Source organism: Phaseolus vulgaris, chromosome 9, assembly GCF_051622355.1.
Source record: "Phaseolus vulgaris cultivar YP4 chromosome 9, ASM5162235v1, whole genome shotgun sequence".
NCBI lineage: Eukaryota > Viridiplantae > Streptophyta > Magnoliopsida > Fabales > Fabaceae > Phaseolus > Phaseolus vulgaris.
In genome coordinates this window covers 19,297,390-19,315,360 of record NC_143506.1, presented here as the reverse complement: position 1 = coordinate 19,315,360, position 17,971 = coordinate 19,297,390, and the positions used below count along the sequence as shown (strand labels likewise).

The 17,971-nt window shown below is 28.9% G+C and overlaps 3 protein-coding genes across 19 annotated transcripts; 1 reads left to right on the top strand and 2 right to left on the bottom strand.

Annotated features, from left to right (window-relative positions):
* Positions 1–846: 846 nt before the first annotated feature.
* On the bottom strand, positions 847–4,347 carry LOC137822962 (amino acid permease 8). 5 transcript variants are annotated; one of them, XM_068628011.1, is made up of 8 exons: positions 4,183–4,347; positions 3,340–3,460; positions 2,713–2,946; positions 2,532–2,625; positions 2,214–2,431; positions 1,961–2,100; positions 1,653–1,880; positions 847–1,389 (listed from the first exon to the last, which is right to left on the bottom strand). In XM_068628011.1, the coding sequence occupies exons 2-8, from the start codon at positions 3,410–3,412 to the stop codon at positions 967–969; spliced, it is 1,410 nt and encodes a 469-aa protein (XP_068484112.1). In that variant the 5' UTR covers positions 3,413–3,460; positions 4,183–4,347; the 3' UTR covers positions 847–966. The 5 variants fall into 5 exon arrangements, with proteins under 5 accessions (XP_068484112.1, XP_068484111.1, XP_068484113.1 ...); XM_068628010.2 differs by having other exon boundaries at positions 3,554–4,296; XM_068628012.1 differs by having other exon boundaries at positions 4,137–4,296.
* A 3,964-nt stretch (positions 4,348–8,311) lies between these two features.
* On the top strand, positions 8,312–9,839 carry LOC137822961 (uncharacterized). Of its 12 annotated transcripts, none has more exons than XR_011083036.2 (6): positions 8,312–8,435; positions 8,543–8,580; positions 8,669–8,749; positions 9,173–9,234; positions 9,316–9,409; positions 9,585–9,839. XR_011083036.2 is itself a non-coding variant. In XM_068628002.2 (6 exons), the coding sequence occupies exons 2-6, from the start codon at positions 8,560–8,562 to the stop codon at positions 9,763–9,765; spliced, it is 423 nt and encodes a 140-aa protein (XP_068484103.1). In that variant the 5' UTR covers positions 8,312–8,435; positions 8,543–8,559; the 3' UTR covers positions 9,766–9,839. The 12 variants fall into 12 exon arrangements, 5 of the variants coding, with proteins under 5 accessions (XP_068484103.1, XP_068484106.1, XP_068484104.1 ...); XR_011083034.2 differs by having other exon boundaries at positions 9,173–9,253; positions 9,332–9,409; XR_016515325.1 differs by having other exon boundaries at positions 9,173–9,253; positions 9,332–9,409; positions 9,526–9,839.
* Positions 9,840–10,521: 682 nt separating this feature from the next.
* Positions 10,522–13,533, bottom strand: LOC137822960 (histidine-containing phosphotransfer protein 4). Of its 2 annotated transcripts, XM_068628001.2 has the most exons (6): positions 13,395–13,533; positions 12,081–12,211; positions 11,935–12,003; positions 11,617–11,688; positions 11,302–11,374; positions 10,522–11,055 (listed from the first exon to the last, which is right to left on the bottom strand). In XM_068628001.2, the coding sequence occupies exons 1-6, from the start codon at positions 13,452–13,454 to the stop codon at positions 11,029–11,031; spliced, it is 432 nt and encodes a 143-aa protein (XP_068484102.1). In that variant the 5' UTR covers positions 13,455–13,533; the 3' UTR covers positions 10,522–11,028. The 2 variants fall into 2 exon arrangements, with proteins under 2 accessions (XP_068484102.1, XP_068484101.1); XM_068628000.2 differs by lacking the exon at positions 10,522–11,055 and having other exon boundaries at positions 11,184–11,374.
* Positions 13,534–17,971: the final 4,438 nt, after the last annotated feature.

Genomic DNA, 17,971 nt, shown 5'->3' with positions numbered 1-17,971 from the left:
AAGATATCATAGTTTATTCTTTTGAAATGGTCTTGATTTTCTCTTTTTATGTAATAGTGAGCTGGAATCTTTTTTATAATTTATTTAACGAATCTTATCTGACGAATAAGACAGTGTTGAAAGCAGCAAATTTTAGAAAATTTCATTCAACAAAAAATTATTTTTTGGTAGATAAAAATTTCGTTTACTAGCCAAGTTTTGCTTAACAAAATTTAAGGATTGTCTAGAAAAAACTTGATTGTTATTATTTGTGCATATGACTTAAATGGTTTTATTCTATATAGTGCTAATTTGTTTTAGTGCTGATTTGTTTTAATAATTATATGAATGTGTTTTAATCTATGTAGCACAGACATCCACACGGACACAGAGATATGTATATCATCTCTAAAATGTAGGACACAGGAACACGTATTTATACATTATATATTTATGAATTATATAATTTGATAATAAATTTTTTTTTCACAATTATGTTTCAAACTTTTTCAAAAGCAAAAAAATGTTTTTCATGGATGGTTCAAAATAATTTGTTCCTTATTTTTATACTCATATAAAAATTTATACAATAAATTTGAGTTTTAAAAAAAATATTATATATTCTTTTTTAAATTGTGTTAGAACCATACTAGAATTATCAGAAATACAATAAATATTTTTTAAATTGGAGATTTATCAGAAATACAATAAATATTTTTTAAATTGGATACTTCTCCAATACGTGTTCTACGAATGTAATGTTCAACGGTGTTTGAGTCTGATTCAACTTATGACAAACCTAGTGAAAATTGGGGATGTGAGTAATAAAATGATTCGTGAATTCTTGAATGTGATTATAGAGAAAAATGAGACATAAACATCTGCATAACTTCATATAATAATGTTACATCTGAATAACTACCAGCCCAATAATAACTGGTTTCATGCCATTTTCTTTCCATTTATATTCAGATATCTTAAAGGGAGCTATTGTTTATACCTGAAAAGCTTGTATTTTTTTATATTCTTGCTAATTCCACGAATGGAACCAACTGCGGCGACTACTGAAACAAGGAAGCACACAAAGCTCAATATCTGGAGCACACACCATTTCAATGATAATCTTTTGATCTGTTTCTGTTGAATGTGCATTTGTATGGGAAAAAAGACGATGAGAGGCCAAAACCCAATTGCTCCAAGAAGGGCTAGAAACTCATTGAAAAACGGCATGGCCATGGCAATAGTTGTGGCCACTGCCACGTATATTGTCCTCCAAATTAGCCTGAACAAGTTGAAGCTGAATGTTAAGGAGCCTATTTTTGTTGGGTATTCCTTGTTTATGAAATCTGAACGTGGCCACGCCAAGTTAGCACCCATCTCAATTATACGAAATAGTGGTTGAGCAAGCACCTGTTCCATTACATATTCGTTAACATATAGCGGATTGCGGATTACACAATAGATCAAACTCTAACTAGAATAGATCATAAATGACTCAGTAACATATTAAGAAGTTGACTTTTAACTTTGGAATGTAGTCTATGTGAGATATATAACAATATAACAGCAAGTTGCAAGTTGGGAACATTTATGTTTTAGTTAGTTGAATGATGAAAATTAACTTTTTTGTACCTTTGAAAACTCAAGAAAGGTCACAAGAAGAGAAATGGAACCTGATATGCTCCCACCATGTGGGTTACAATGAACACATTGCCAAGGGCAACCAACCAGAAGGGCTCGTAAAATCCAAAGCCAGTGAGGATGTTTCCTGGCGTGTGATCCCCGAAAGCAGCATAGCCAAGGCCACCACATAGCAGAAAAAGTAACGTCATTGCTGTGATTCCAAACACATTGGCCTTTTTCATCTGTTTGCATTCGGGTGGATATGACTTCAAAGTGTCCTATACAATAGTGCACAAATAATCAAATGAATATGCCACTCAACTCTATCTGTTTAACACTATGCAATAATGCAATTTACCATTATATCATAAACAACAGTTGCATACGAGCAAGCAAGTGCAATGTTTCCCAATGCACTGAAAACCCTCCATATTTTATCTGCTTCTGATAGTCCTGGCCCTACTTTGTTTCCAAATATACGGGTTGGTTCTCCTTTACCTGCTCACACAAACAGACTCCATTAAGATGCAGAGGAAACCTCCAAAAAAGAGATTGGTGCAAACCACTCTTGGAAATAGTGTTGGAAAAATATATATTGGTGAAAATAATACCTGAGACCACCACTGCAAGAGAAAGCCCACTTCCAATGAATGCATAACCAAAAGAGGTAATTGCAGCAACGGTTGAGATATATGTTAAGTTGTGGAAATTTGGGATTTGAGACAAAAAAATTTGCAACACTCCAAAACCAATCATATAGGGATTATTAGAAAACTTGCAATAAGCTCGGTGACCTCTTTTGTGAAAGCAAATGGCCTTCTTTATAGCCCTGTCAAATAAGAGGATTTAAGAGGATTGTGATTACAATTATGTACTCAATGAATGAGCAACACCAAAAAGTTAGCTTATCGATGTGATAACTTACTTACACCAAACTAGTAGACGAAGTTATAGTGTAGCCCACAGTAATCCCAGCAAGCTTCCCATACTGAATCAATCCACAAAACAAGTGCATTGTTCCACCTAATTATGAAGTTGAAATACGAAAATCAGAACATTTTGAAAGAGTCTAGAATTTACGTAGATGAGTATATAGTACACTTATGATACCAAGATATGCATGGACGGCCTGCATATAAGTATAGTTCCTCTTCCCATTGATTGGGTCAGGATATCTGTAACAATCAGCTATAAGATTGTAAGTGTAAATGGAAATGCATGCAAATATGATCATGGTGATTATGCCGGGTAACCATCCTAATTGGGCCATTGCCCATGCCAGAGCCAGCACTCCTGCTCCTACCACCACCGTTATTATGTGCGTGGTAGTGGTGAACACGTTCCCTGCAATTAACACCCAATCTTAGAGCTGAAGCTGGTGAAAGTGAAACTACAATAGAATAGAATATGGTTATTTAATGAAAAACAAATGTGAGTAGCATGAGCAAACTCAATCCAACATCTGAAACACCTATAAAAACAGAGTTCTTCTTCTCCAAAATCTTTGCTTTTCAAAAACAAAAGATGTTTCAAATGACAGAATCCCTTCAGCAAACATATAACTAGGAAATGAAAAGAGTTGTCTGCAGATTATATGCAAGGCTTATATAGGTCTAACTAGGAACAGGTGTCTTAAATTTGCTCATCCCGTTTGAAACTCATCCAACAAATAAGCTGAATTGAAAACAAAAATAGTATAAGCATTGATGTAAATAATGGAACCATACTATTACTAACCAGTTCTTTTGATTCTGCCATCATCATCCACTTCTGCACTTCTACAAACACTCTTACCAGCTTCAACTTCCATCAAAAGTTCCTTCCTTGAACCTCACAACTCACAATCTTACAAAATAATCTGATCTAAAAACACAGCACCCAAAAATGAACCATTAATGTTAAAAAAAGGATAATTCAAACCAAAAGATGTTACCAGTTTATATATGCATACCTGTTTGTTTCAAATCAGAATGCTCCGTTAAGTTTCTGCACTAAAATGTTTCTCTACTGTGTGAAATTCGAATGTTCCTCGCTTACTCGTTTTCTCTTATCTTAACAGCTTGCACTGCTTATATACGCGCTTCCCTACACCCTCATTCTTATTCTATTCTTATTTATTTATTCATGCTTTTTTGTATAGTAATAAGTGGAATCTGTAACTAGAATGCGGCACGGCAAAATCGTACACGTCTTATCAGTTCTCTGCTTCTGATTGATTTATTTCTCATCCCAGTTTACTTTTTTTGGCTCAATTCAACCTCAAATTCATGTACCAAAAAGATAAGATCTTACTTATGGTTAAAAGAATGACATATAAAAAGTAGTTTATCAGTGGGGTATCAATTACATTTTGGATTTCTCATGTTATTTTTAAAAGTAAATTTTTTATAATTTCAGAAACATGAAGTAATAGATTCCTAAAAGTTGCTTCTGGAACTAGCTGAGTAGTATCTTGTAGCATTAATATAATAGAAAAACACTATCAATGTTCCTTTTGGGCCTAACAATAGAAGTTGGGTGAAAATCAATACTACCTTCCTTGAAAATAAAATTATTCCAAAGTTGTATGAAGATTGAAACCTTTTCCCAAAGAAGACGCCCCTTCGAGTGGACTCGGATTCCTTGATGATTGAGAGAGTAGTTTGGTCACAATTGAATTGAAACAAAGTCATTTTGTTATATGCATTAAACCATAAAAAATTGCAAGAGAAATGATTGTTTTAATATTATGGGTGGTCCCATACTATAGGATAACTTAGGCATGAATGTTTATGTAGGTGTGAGATAGTAGTGGAGGTCCAGTGAGGTGTTAGTTTGTGACAAGTGGGGAGGAGTAGATCCTACAGTTTGTGTTCATAAGTGAGTTAAAATTGGACCTGTTGAAACAGTGTTCAATGGATATTTTTTTTATATGGTAACTGAGAAGAAAGTATTAAGAGGTGGACTTTAAGCCTAACTCAACCCCATAAAACCGGCTCATAGGGTTGAGGTTTGTACCTACTTATCGAAATGACTCTGATTCCATATTAAAAAGTAGACTTTAAACCTAACTCAACCCCATAAAATCAACTCATAGGATTGAGGTTTGCACTCACTTATATACAACGAAAGGCTCTTATCTCTAGTCAACATGAGATCTCCAAGAGAAAGTAAAAAACAAATGCGAAGACCTCAAATTCATTAGTAGAGACAGAAGGTTTGAGTTAACTTGAATAGCTTAGTACATAGGTTAGTAAATTCAAAATCCTACATGACAAAATTATTTTTTAATCAATTTCAAGTGTTTTTTTTGTCATATATGTACTGGAATGAGTTGAATAACTCGTCATGTAAGTATCATTCAAGAAAGTATAGATTTTGATCATAAATTTTTTTAGGTTCAGATTTAAAATTTGGTGGACTATGATATCATGTATAGATTCTGATTATAAAACTTCTTAGTCTCAAATTTAAGACATAATTGATTGTATGATGTTAGAGATCATATATAAGAATATCTAAATGAATGATCTCATCTTAAAAAATGTTAACACTAAATCTCATTAATGTCTCTCATAAGTATTTAAGAAAATTTAAGTAAAAAATAAAATGTTATAAAGATAATGTGACATTTAAAAATGAAAAAAACCTAAAAAAAAAGGAAAAAAAAAACAAGAAATGAACATAAAAGGAATAACATAGACCGGAAAGATATAAAAAAAAAATAACTAGATTGAAACCATTTAACATAAAGAAAAACATAATTGTTATGAAATTTGCTTGCTTTCTTCGTAATCAAATCATTTAACTTGCACCACTTTTACTTTCAAAAGCATGATTGTTGGAATATGTTATGGGGGAAGATTTGGGTGAGTGGGTTGTTTTGAGTGATGGCACATGTAATTTTAGCTATGTGTCATTTTCGTAGGCAATACTATCATTAGTACCATTGATTTGCCATATTGTGGGTATCCAACTCTTAGTGTCTATCTTTCGGCCAACCTTAGTTATTATTACCTAATTAACCAAAATATGGATGCAACTGTTGTAGCTTCTTAGGAAGACAAGAAGATTCAAAAATTGATGTTAATGTTTATTATATTATAAAATACAACATTGATGAAAATAAGAATAAAAAGAAAGATACAGATATGAGAATAAATATCTTTAATATTGTTATTTTAAAATCAAAATAAATATTCTCAATATATATTAGTACACTCATTTTAGGTCTATCTAACTAAAGAAAAAAAAAATCAATCAATAAATAATAAAACAAAATAAAATTTATTCACCCCTATAAAAAAATAATTAATAATTAGAAAAGACACCATTAATATTAGATTCTTCTATAAATTTTTATATGAAGTGATAACGATAATTTCTTTTCGATCTTTAAAAGATTTATTAACAATTTAAAATGTTGTAAAAAATTAGTCTATTAATATTTATTGAACTAAACAATAATTAAAATAATGTGCGATTAACACATTTTAAATAACAATAACACAACATAAAGTTAAATACTTTCAAATATCTTCATTCCCACGTGTGAAGTTGGAAAACATAACTAGAAATTAGAAAGCATGAACAATAGTTACATATATATATATAGTAAAAGTGAGGAACATTATTATTAGGAGGAGAAGCAAAGGATGTTGGTGGAGCAATTTATGTGGTCACTATGAAATGTTTGTCTTTGAACCTCGATTTGTGAACTGCACTGCACTAGTGGTGGTGGGAATTTTTCTGTCAGTGATTATAACAATGAATATAACAACACAATTGAGCGAAAAAACCACAGTAATGTTGAGAAAGAAAAGTCTAGTAATGACAATGACTGTTCTGGAACTAAAGGACCATCTTTGTTTGCAGATTGTCCTATACCACATGGTGGTTAGAAGAAGCCTAATAATTTGCCCTCAGTTTCCGAGTCTCGTACTCGTATCGGATACCAACACTCATATGACACTTGTAAGATACGTATGATGAAGTGTTCAATTCAAAAAATATTTGTTAGATTTCTAATAATTTTAGTATAGTTCAAACACAATTTAAAAAAGGAAAATACATTAATTTTCTAAAAATTTAAATTTTATTGTATAAATTATTATTATGATTATAAAAATAAGAAACAAATCCTTGTGAGTCAGTCATGACTGTTCCAAAAAATAATCTGAAACATACCTATGCACATAAATCTTTATTGTCAATTTATATTTCATAATTATATAATATATAAATTCGTGTTCTCGTGTCCTACATTTCAGAGATTTTATGTATCTTCGTGTGCATAGTGTACCATTTTCGTTTTAATTTTCTTTTATTTTCTTTTCTTTTTATATGTTACAGCGCATGTACGTACACATTATAAAAAAAATATCGTTAATGGTTATAGATTACATGCAAATATGTTAGTTTGGTTTGCATTGAGTTTTGAGAATGAAGCAACCTCTAAATTGTGTTTCCAAAACTAGTGATTAACATGGTGTACCTAAAAGAGTTAAGAAAGAGCTTTTACTAAAAGATTGATGAACAAGAAAAGGAAAAAACGAATCTAAAAAAGGTGATAAAATAACTCCATGATCAACATTTTTTAATTGAATGGGATTTATCACAAAGAATAGTTGGATTCCAAAGAATAAGTCAGAGGAACAATAATTAGGTTTATTCAAAGTTTTTTTAAGTAAGTTTAAAATTCCTAATAACTTGACAGGGTCCCACAAGTTAACTGTGGTAACTAACTTTTAAAGCTACAGTTATTAGATAAAGAAGGCTCAACTAAGCCTAACAAAGGCCCGACTGATAGAATAATGCAAAATATAGACTTTTGCTTCCTGCACCTCGTTATTACTACCTATACCTTCATGTTAACAGCAAAAAGACTAAAAATACTTTTTTTTCTTTGCACCACGCTGACATCGCCACTACAACCATTGTGTCTTCTTCTTCTATGATGCACTTTTAATTCAGAAAGGGAAAATGAATATTTAGGTAGTATTCAGAAAAATATTTCAAATATTTAAAAAAAATTGTTACAGAAACTTTTTCTTCGAAATCTTCTTCTAGAAAGTTTGTTATGAAAGATTTCCAAAATAAATAATCTGGAAGTAACTATTAAAATTTATGGGGTGCAGATAGTAATTATGGAGATGCAGTTAGAAAAGGCCGAAATCCAACTGAGGTCCAAAATTACACATTTTAGTTATATATAAACATACATATATACTAAAGATGAACTTAATTAAGTGAATGTTTTTAAGTTTATTTCTAATTAAATAAATTAAAAATAATATTTTTATATATTACATTACTTCAGTCAATTATTAAAAATGTTAATCATTTTAGTTACGATAATATGTTACATATTTATATCTTTTAAATAATACATAAATTTTAATCTTATAAATATATTACTTTTTATTTTAATATTAATTACAAGGAAAACATAATATAAATTTGTTTGATCTATCTCTCTAACTAGTTAAATTGACAAGTTGAACAGTCAAGTCCAACCATTTTAATAATCATAATATCACTCTTCTTGTAATGACTTATAATAAAAAACAATTACTTACTGATATAAATATATTAGTAAATAAAAATATAATTTAAATATTTTTTTAACTAAAATTGATATTAAACTTTATCTTCAGCTCTTACATTTCTCATTTTATCATTTTCCATATATTTTTTCCAAAATTAACTATTAATAATAAAAAATAATATTACACTACAATACACATTATATTTCAGAGAAAAACAAGTCCAGTTTTGGGGAAACTTAGTACCTAATTAGAGTTAGGGTTTATGCGAATGGGTCGACCTACCTGTCACCGAATGTTCTTGCTGAAGTTAGTTAATTAGTTAACTAATTAATAATTTCAATAATTTTTGTTGGTTTGCATCTGAATCCTGATTTTGTTTGCTCTCCCATTTGTTTACAACAATGGTCTCGCAGCTGTGAAGTACGAACGCATGGAAACTACTGTCGCCAAGGTTGTACAAATCAATTTGACGTCGTTTACCACTCAATTTCAGATTTTGATCATATATGCAACATGTTTCTGATTTTGATGGTTTGCAGGCCAAAAAGATGAGTGGTACAGCTTGGAAAGGAGGATTTTTAATTCTAATTCATGCAGGAGTCAATTTATTTGCTTGCCCTGTATGTAAGTTTACCTATTTCTGTGGCTTCTTTTCAAAGAATAGATGATTTTTAAAACAGGGATCAATCTATTAAGGATTCTTCTTTTCTGTAGTTTATACATTTCATTTTGTGAAACTTTGTGTTGTTAACTGAGCTTTTTCCTGTATGATATATTAACTAGCATGAAAACATTACTGTGTCTTCTGCACCTTATATGAGCTATCATGCCTTGTTATTTAGTTTCTTTGAGATTTTGGCTTGATGCTGTGTTCCTTTCATTCAACTGCTAATTTCTAATGTCAAAATGCGTTAACTAGAAACAGTTAAATGTACACCTCTTTTTTCCACCTGGGCCTTGAGAATGAACATAACCATTTTTGTTTTTTCATTTAGCTTGATTGCTGGGATTGACCTGTTGTTTTACATTATAACTTGTTTTAGGGAACCCAATGTGCTGCAAGACGTGCTGCTAGTTTTGTGAGAGGAGATGATGTGCTTCACAAGTTGTTTACCGAACTGGCAGTAATAAACTTGATATTATTTGTGTCGTCAGTTTATGGTAGTAAAGTTGTAACACTGAGCAGACATTATATTGTGTAGGGATAGAGCTGGAAGATGCACCAGATTGCTTCGGACCCGTATTCAAGTGGGTGATGCTGCACCGATGGCTTATATGGAGTGAGTAGATTGCTGCTTACTCTTTGGTACATCAGTTTATGTTACTTTAGGTTATGATATTTGGGTAACACCGCCTGATTTCACTAAAGAAGTTGTTTTTTATTTCAATGTTCCAGATTGCTTAGAATGAGGAGGTTTATATTTTGTATTAAAAAAGTTACATGCTTTAAAACAGGTTTATTGACAGAGAAATGAGCTTAGGCAGTCAAAGCCACCAACTCCTCAGCCACCACAGAGAGCAGCCCTTGATCCGCGTTCTCTTCTCAGCAGGCAATTTGCACCACCTAAAGAGGAAAAATCTGGTTCTGATTTGTGATTCATTCGAATGTAATCCCCTGTCATTCTTGTATGCATAATTATGGGATAACAATAACGTGTGGCTTCTTTTATTCTTTGCTTTTGAATAATAAAAGTTTCCATTTCTCTCTAATGGACAAGTAATTACTGCTTTTAACGCAGTCCCATACTAAGAAAAAGGACTTGGTAGGAGAGACAAAATACGAGAGCCAATATCAAAGTAAGGATGAGTAAGACAGAATCATAAACTATTAACTGGCCTTGCTTGGTTTCAATAAAGACATGATTAGGAGAAATTAGTGTATCTTTATTATCATAAATCATGAAGTGATTAAGAATATCATCTAATATCATTTCTGTCGATCTCTACATAGTATATATTTAAGTTTTTCAACTTACACACTTATACTACTACAAATATGAACTGACACACCAACAGAACCCTTCTCCCCTGGAAATGAACCAACAATCAGCAACCAAATCCCCTCAACAACCAATTACAATGGCGATGGTTCCTGTGGGTCACCCCTCCCATAGTCCCTACTGGCCTGCATGATGTGAAACTTTTAGAGTTTGAATACCAACTTTGCATGGTCCTAGAGTTGGAATCGGCTTGAGAAAAAGATGGAGGCTGCTGTGAAACCTCTAGTCTGAGTCCAATGCATCGGACAACTTTGTTGGTCTTGATGGAAACTTGTTTCTAGAGTTGGATCGGAGGCCATGAGTTAATTTGGATGAAGAATTAGCTCTAGCTACCATGTAATATTGGAAACTTTGTGTAGTCAAGAGAATTTCTGACAAATAGATATTATGTGTTTTAAGGCTGAAAATGTTTATTTTGATAGATTGATAAGCCAACAATACAAAGATGTCTATAAACGAAGAGAATATGGCCATCACCACACTGTTACAATAGCAAAGCCTAAGAATATATGCAATTATTTTAACTAACACTAATATAGGCTAACCGAATTACATTAATTTGCCCATTGTACCAGTAGTTGACCCATACATACAGATTAGTATGTACACTGATAAAAATACAGAAAAACATAAAAGCTTAACCCACAATCACGAGGGATTGTAAACTCTCTTACATTGGAATTTCTATGGGAAATGATACTGGACATCAAAATAAATTGCACATATATTACACTTATTTGTTTGAGTTGTAAAATGATGTATAGACACCCTATTTAATACCTTAAATGGAGAATATAAAAGAGACAGTAGTTAAGTAATATGATGTGATCATTAGGAAAAAGAAATAAAGTGAAAAATATAAATAATACGAAGCTATATGAGCTATATACAAATATCGTTTAGTCTGAGCAGCTCTCCTTCATTAACTGAATAATAACATAAAAGAGACAAGTCAAATAATTAAATACTAGTATGTAGATAATGGAAAGAAGTATAATTATTGGTTAAATAATTAATAGTAAAAATAGATGAATAACAAATAATAATTAATGGCTCTACATGCATATATATATATATATATATATATATATATATATATATTGTGTGTGTGTGTTTGTATGTAATAAAATGAAATAGCATCACTAGAAAATGACACTAAAAGTGATTGATACCTGAAAGTAAGTCTGGAGCTTCTTCTTCAAAGTCGTATACTCTGCATTGATCTGTTGGAAAGTCCTGAAGCATCTGAAAAGGGTATTCTCATCATTCATAACAGTAGCAATAATCAGTTAAATCCAAAAACATAACAGAGGTTAAAACTGATCTCTTGGTTACATGCACGTTAACATTTTTATTACAAAATTAAATAAATAGATCAATGTATTAAAATATTTTATATAGCTGTATAAAAATTATAATATTGTGAAAAGTCATCGCAGATAATAGTAGCTGAATGAAGGAGGTAAAAATATTGCTGAATGAGTTACCCCTCAAAGTTTTCTGCTGCGCAGTATTCACTGAATCTGCTACATTCAGTCTTCACCTTTTTTGCTCCAATGCTGTCAATAAATTGAGAGCTTTAAGGTTCTTTTTTCAAGTTTAAAACATAGGAGAGAAATAATGATGTCCCAATCCATGAATTAAGAAAAAGTCTCCAAACTCAAAGGCATGTCACACTTAATTGCAGTTTAGTAAAACTAATATATATATATATATATATATATCTTAAATAAGAAAACAGCATTAATTAAGGAAAAACAGAAATTGTGTTCTTAAATTATAATAATGAGAAGCATTAACTTCACCTTGAGCAACTACCCTTGAATTGATGCATGTAATCATCTAGCTTGGTGAAATTTGGAGGGTTACTCATCCTGTGTATATGCACTAGATGAGTCATAGCTAAGAGAAGAGAAAAGTAATGTAATAATTGGAGTGATTTTCCACTCACAGTCCTCTTTCTATGTTGAAGATCAGTCTTACAGAGTCACTGTAGAAAAGGGTCACAATTTCTTCAACAAAATTGGGATTAACATCGTCTTGCAAATCTTCTAATTCAATGAATTGTTCATCAAGGAACCCCTGCAACAACATTAATTAATGAAAGAAAAAAAAACATGTGCTGAGAAAATTTTAACTGATAGACTCAAGTTAAACCTAATTAAAGAACATAAAAAGAATAAACAGATATGTTTTATTTAATCCTTTTCATGTCCATTTTTCGTACCCATTTTGTAATATGTATTTTGTAACAGTACTTAATTAGTAATCTTAGTGTAATATAGTTAACACAATTTATATATCATTATATTATATGTAAATTATTAAATATTTCTTTTAGTCTTTTTATAAGAACCTTTTTAAAGTTGCTAAAAAAAACTTTTAAAGTTAACCTAATTTTATATTCTTTTTACAAAATGTATTCAAATTGTCTGTTGCAATAGTAATTTTTATTTAATAAAATTTATAAAAAAAAATCTTTATGGTATGAATGTATATATATATACTATACTATTTAGGTAGCTTATATTTTTATTGACTCGGTTCACTGAGAATTTAAATTACAGGTGAAAAATCTAAAGGTATAATCTATGTTTACGTTTTTTTATTTAAAAGGCAATTTGAATTGTTAAGGGACACAAAACTGAATAAATTAATAATTTAATTAGAAGAGCATTTTAAATATGATTTTAAAGGCTTACTTAAAAACCAATCATTAGTTTTATCATATATGTGAAATTATGTTCCAATAATAATGTAAAAAATGCATTATTAGTTAATTGATTCTGATTAAATTCAACATTTTGAAAAAATAATTTAAAAATTAAAACGAATTTTTTCTAGTTTTTGCCAATCAATAAAAAAGTGTCAGACATAATTTTTTAACAAAATTCAAACACATTATTATTATTATTATTATTGGTTAAAACTTAGTTAATATACTCTAAAATTATTAAGGTGAGAAATTCATTTCATTTTATAATCTCTAATTACTTTTAGCTAACAATAAAAGGTGTTATAAGAAAATAAATATAAAAATAAAAAGTGATTTAAAAAGTAATGCTAGTTAATAATGATTCGTTTGTCTCCTAAAAAAATACATATAAATAATTTATTTTAATAGTTTTCTTAATATTTAGAAAGTGTAAAGTTTGGACTATAAATAAAAATCAAACTTTACATTATAGTTTTGTGAAAGAAAAAACATATTTAACACAACAAAATAATAAATATAAAAAAGAAAAATAAGTGGAAAGTTAAAGACCTCCTGAAAGAGTGAAGTTCGTAGGAAGAGTGCTTGTTGTCTCAACTTAGTCTTGTCCATGTCTCCTTTTCTTGAGACCGATCAAAGTTTTCAACACAAAATCAAATCAAACCAAGAAAAAAAGAAGAAGGATATGGATTTTCACTTGTTCCAATGGCTATCTACAACAATGTGAACTAATATTTATAGCATTGGAATGTATCTAATGTGATGATTGGAAGGGAAAAAAAAATCAGAGAATATTATTTACAAATAATCTTTCCTCTCTTGAAAGCAACTAATATTCATTTGTTTCCTCTTCTAAATTGACCACTATAAAGTAGAAGAGGGCAAAATAAATATAATATATTCATGCCATTAAAGTTTTAAGTAATTATCAAAATTAATTGGATACTTTATTTGATGGAAGTGTAAAACTTCTTTGTTTTTTCTCCAAAAATACTATCATTTTGTTATTATTATAATCTTTAGTCGACAAAAGAAAAATTGTAGCATAAAATGTAAATTTCAAATCTCGTAAAATTAGCTTTTTTTTTTGTTAGTGAAATATTAGTATGTTTTTATCAATGGGTCATTAAAAAGTTTGTGATTATTTAAAAATTATTCATGGTATAGGTAAATATAATATAGTAAACGAATTACCTCTCTTAAATGACATGTTATAAAATGAAAATAATTCTATAAAACAGTTTTATATTATAGTAAAAATTAGCAGTATAAAACAATATGAGAGTGAAGTAAAAGCAAAAAATGGGGAATCTTATAGTACAGATGTAGAATGAGATATTTTGATTCATTATTTGATTGATGAAAATAGAAATAAGAGTAAAGAAAGAATATATAAAAGAGAGGATGAAGAAGGCCCACTATATTTTATCTGTCTCTTAATTAGAATATGTATAGCTAAATCACAACCACACTTTAGTTCCTTAGTTATCTCAAATATCAAACCCTACCATACCATTTTCATCTTTACTTCAAACATTTTCATAGGATTCAAATCACAGTTTTCTTACATTATCATCATATTTCATATTAAAATATGTATTTTTTTTAGTAAAAAATAAGGTTGTTTCGACCACATATTCAATAGTCTCTTATAGTTTAGGAGTTGAGATTAATGACACTTTATATACACTTTACTTTCTTAACCTTTCGAGGTCTCTTACAAACGGATTTTATACTTCAAGATGGACCATATACCAGATATGTTTATTGATCATAACTATTTCAACAAATTTAAGTCAAAATATTGTTGTCATCTGTCAAAATCGAATCCAAACGAGATTTCAAAGATTAATTCTCGTTTCCTTAATTAATCCTTAAATAGGAAATACTCTGATTGACCTTAGTGATATTGAATGAACTTGATATCATAACAAAATGTATTTTATTTTTTAATTTTCATTAAATTTTCATCTAATTTTCTAATTTTATCAAACTATTATGTAAGTTTTTTTTTTCTGTCATGTTAATGTATGTACTAATAAAAGTTAATGCAGTTTGTCAGGTTCGCCATAAAAATTGTAAGCTTTTGAAATATAGAAATTCTTAATAAGAAGAAGATCCACTTGCATATGTCTTATTTCATTAAGTGTAGTTGTTAAGAACCGAACTAATGTTCTTAATAACAAACTTTTAAATTTTGTTACCAATTTTATGATTCATTAATTCTATAAGTATATTTGGAAACTCTCTTCTTTTATGTTTAGTTTATACGTTTATAGGTTGAAGAGCTATTTGCATAAGCAAAAATATGTAAGCAAACATGAATTTCATGATTTGTTTTTCCTAAGAAAAGTATGGAAAGGAAAGTTATATGCAGACACAACATGATCTACTGCATTGTATATTAATCAATTATGTTATGTTATTTTTTACTATAACTGAAGTGTAAATTAATTTTATAATTAGTTATGAGATTACATAATCAACTATAAGAACTACATATTTGATTATGGATATTTTTCTTGTTTATTATATTATAATAATAAATAATAACTAAAAATTAATATTGAAGACAATAAATAATACTAATTATTAATAAAAAAAATCATCTCAATTTTCATATATTTTACTTTTTTAATTCAAAATAATTTCATCCTCTACTATTTTTCTTCCTCTTTATTTTATTTTTCTATTTCTTAGTTTCCACTCTCTAACTATAATTAACATTGAGACAAAATGATATTCACATGTTTATGAGCTTGACTCAAACTTTTTTCACATATGTAAATATATTATTTCGATTTTTTATTTTATTTTTTGTGTTAAAAGTAATCTTACTACAATAAAAAAAATAAAATTTACAAATATATTTTTTTTAACAGAAAACAAGTATTAATATATTTGTGATTTTTTTCACCAAAATATGTTACTAAATTCCTTATTTTTATAATACTGTCAATCAATTTGTGTCTCCATTGAACATCATGTCTAATTTTCTTAAATATACTGACAAAAACTGTCAAACATTTTTTTTTTCATTACGAGAGCATGTACTTTGCTTGCAACTTCTTACTAAGAGAAATCATTTTAATGTATAGACAAAAAGTAGACATACTGACTGAAGATAATTTGGAAAATTAAAATTATTTATTTAAAAACATCTTTTAATGATATTAAGTTAAATGGTATCTTCAAAATAAACACTTTTGGTGCTTCAAACTTTATTTAAACCATTTTTTTTTTATAAATCGCTGTTTAAACTGCTTAGATAACCGAAAGTTATACATTTTAGAATTAGAAGACTAAAAATTAAAAAAAAATTAAAATACCAAAACTTAATTTTAAATATTTAGAGGATAACAACATCGTATATACTTTAATATAAAAAGTAGAAAAAATAATCTAGTATTCTAGATTTCAAGAGAGAGAGTTGTGATTTGTTTTAAAGATAAAAATAAATCAAACTATATATTATTATAGAATACAAATGGAGGATATTGTAATATTTTTTTAAAAGGGGAATATAATTCACTCTTAATAAATATAAAAATTAATTTAAAAACTTAAAACTCAAAGTTAGTTTTATATTTGCTTTCAGTATAATTAAGTCAAATGAAATTAATTGCTAAAAATAGGTTTTGTTTCAGTTAGTTTTTAGCATTAAATTGAGTTAAACTAAATTATTTGATTAGGGTGACTTTTTATTTAAAGTTCAATTCTAAACAAAGAATACTAGCCAATCTTATTAATTTATTAATTTATCAATTTACTTTTTCTTTTCAAATAATCAGTCATATAAAATCCTCAAAAAAAACTATTTACATGAAATAATTATATAGTTCACATGTATTTTTTATTGGGAAAATTAAGAAAAAATCACTATAAATGACAAAACTCTATCAGACCAAAAATATTCTATTCCATAAAATATCAATGACTTGTCTAAATGGAACCTATTTCTATGATATTTAAAAAAAATCAAAAGTAATAAAAAAAAACACTTCTTTTTGTGTTAGTTATTCAAGTATTGTTGCTTTTGAGAAACATATATTTGCATCAGTTTTTTTTTTCTTAAAAGAACAAGAACAATCATGCGTTGTCATTTTCTGAGAGTCATTGTCTATCTAAACTCTAAAGACGACATCAATACACACAACAGAACTTTATTAGCTACTTTCTCCCAAAGGATATAGCACCTTGCTCTATTCTATTCACAGAATAGTTCTAGTGAGATGGGGAACCAAGATGAATAATTCACAAGCAATAAATATCATCATAAATCCAAAAGATGACACTAAAACAATCATTCAATCCTGATGATTAATATGAGAAGAGAATCATAATTATAAGTTTTTTAGAAAAAAAAAATACTTCAAAAAGATTTTGATTTTTAAGTTTTCTGTGTTAATTTCGATTCTTTTGTAATGACTACACATTAAATAGAGTTTAAAATCTGATTGAAATGAAAAAAAATATTTTTAATAACTTCCCATAAAATCAGTTGTTTAAATTAACATCTATTTAAAAAAAATCTCTAACAAATAATCACACATTATTTTCATCTATAATTATATTTTCTGATACAAACTGGCATAAATTCCGAGTCTAATTGCACATACAAATATACTTAATGTTCGTGCGTTGCATAGAAGTTTGTGGTATACATGAATCACATAATTGTTGATCTTTATAGGCATATATAACCGTCCCCACATAAGAACTGAAATATCATAAACATTACATAAAAAAATTTCTCTATTTGCATTCGAGAATCTCACTTTAAATAATCCAATAGTGGACCCTGGCATGTCTTTTTTCCAGTTCATCCCACCTTACACGAAGTCAGCATACTGTTTCTGATAAGAGACACATCATTTATTCTGTCGGTGCCCATAAGAAAGAGAACAAAAGCTAGCAAACGTTTTGCATTTTGCAATGCCACAGTCATTAATTTGCACTTCTCTCAAATGGTTTTTGCAGATGCCCCATCCCATTCACAATTGTACATCGAACTAATTCTGTGGTGCATCACAATACTCCTAATAGGAAAGAAAAAAAAAAGACTCCTTGCTGTACATCAAACAAACAAAGCAACAAAAATATTCTCCCTTGCAGTAAGTATTCGATGT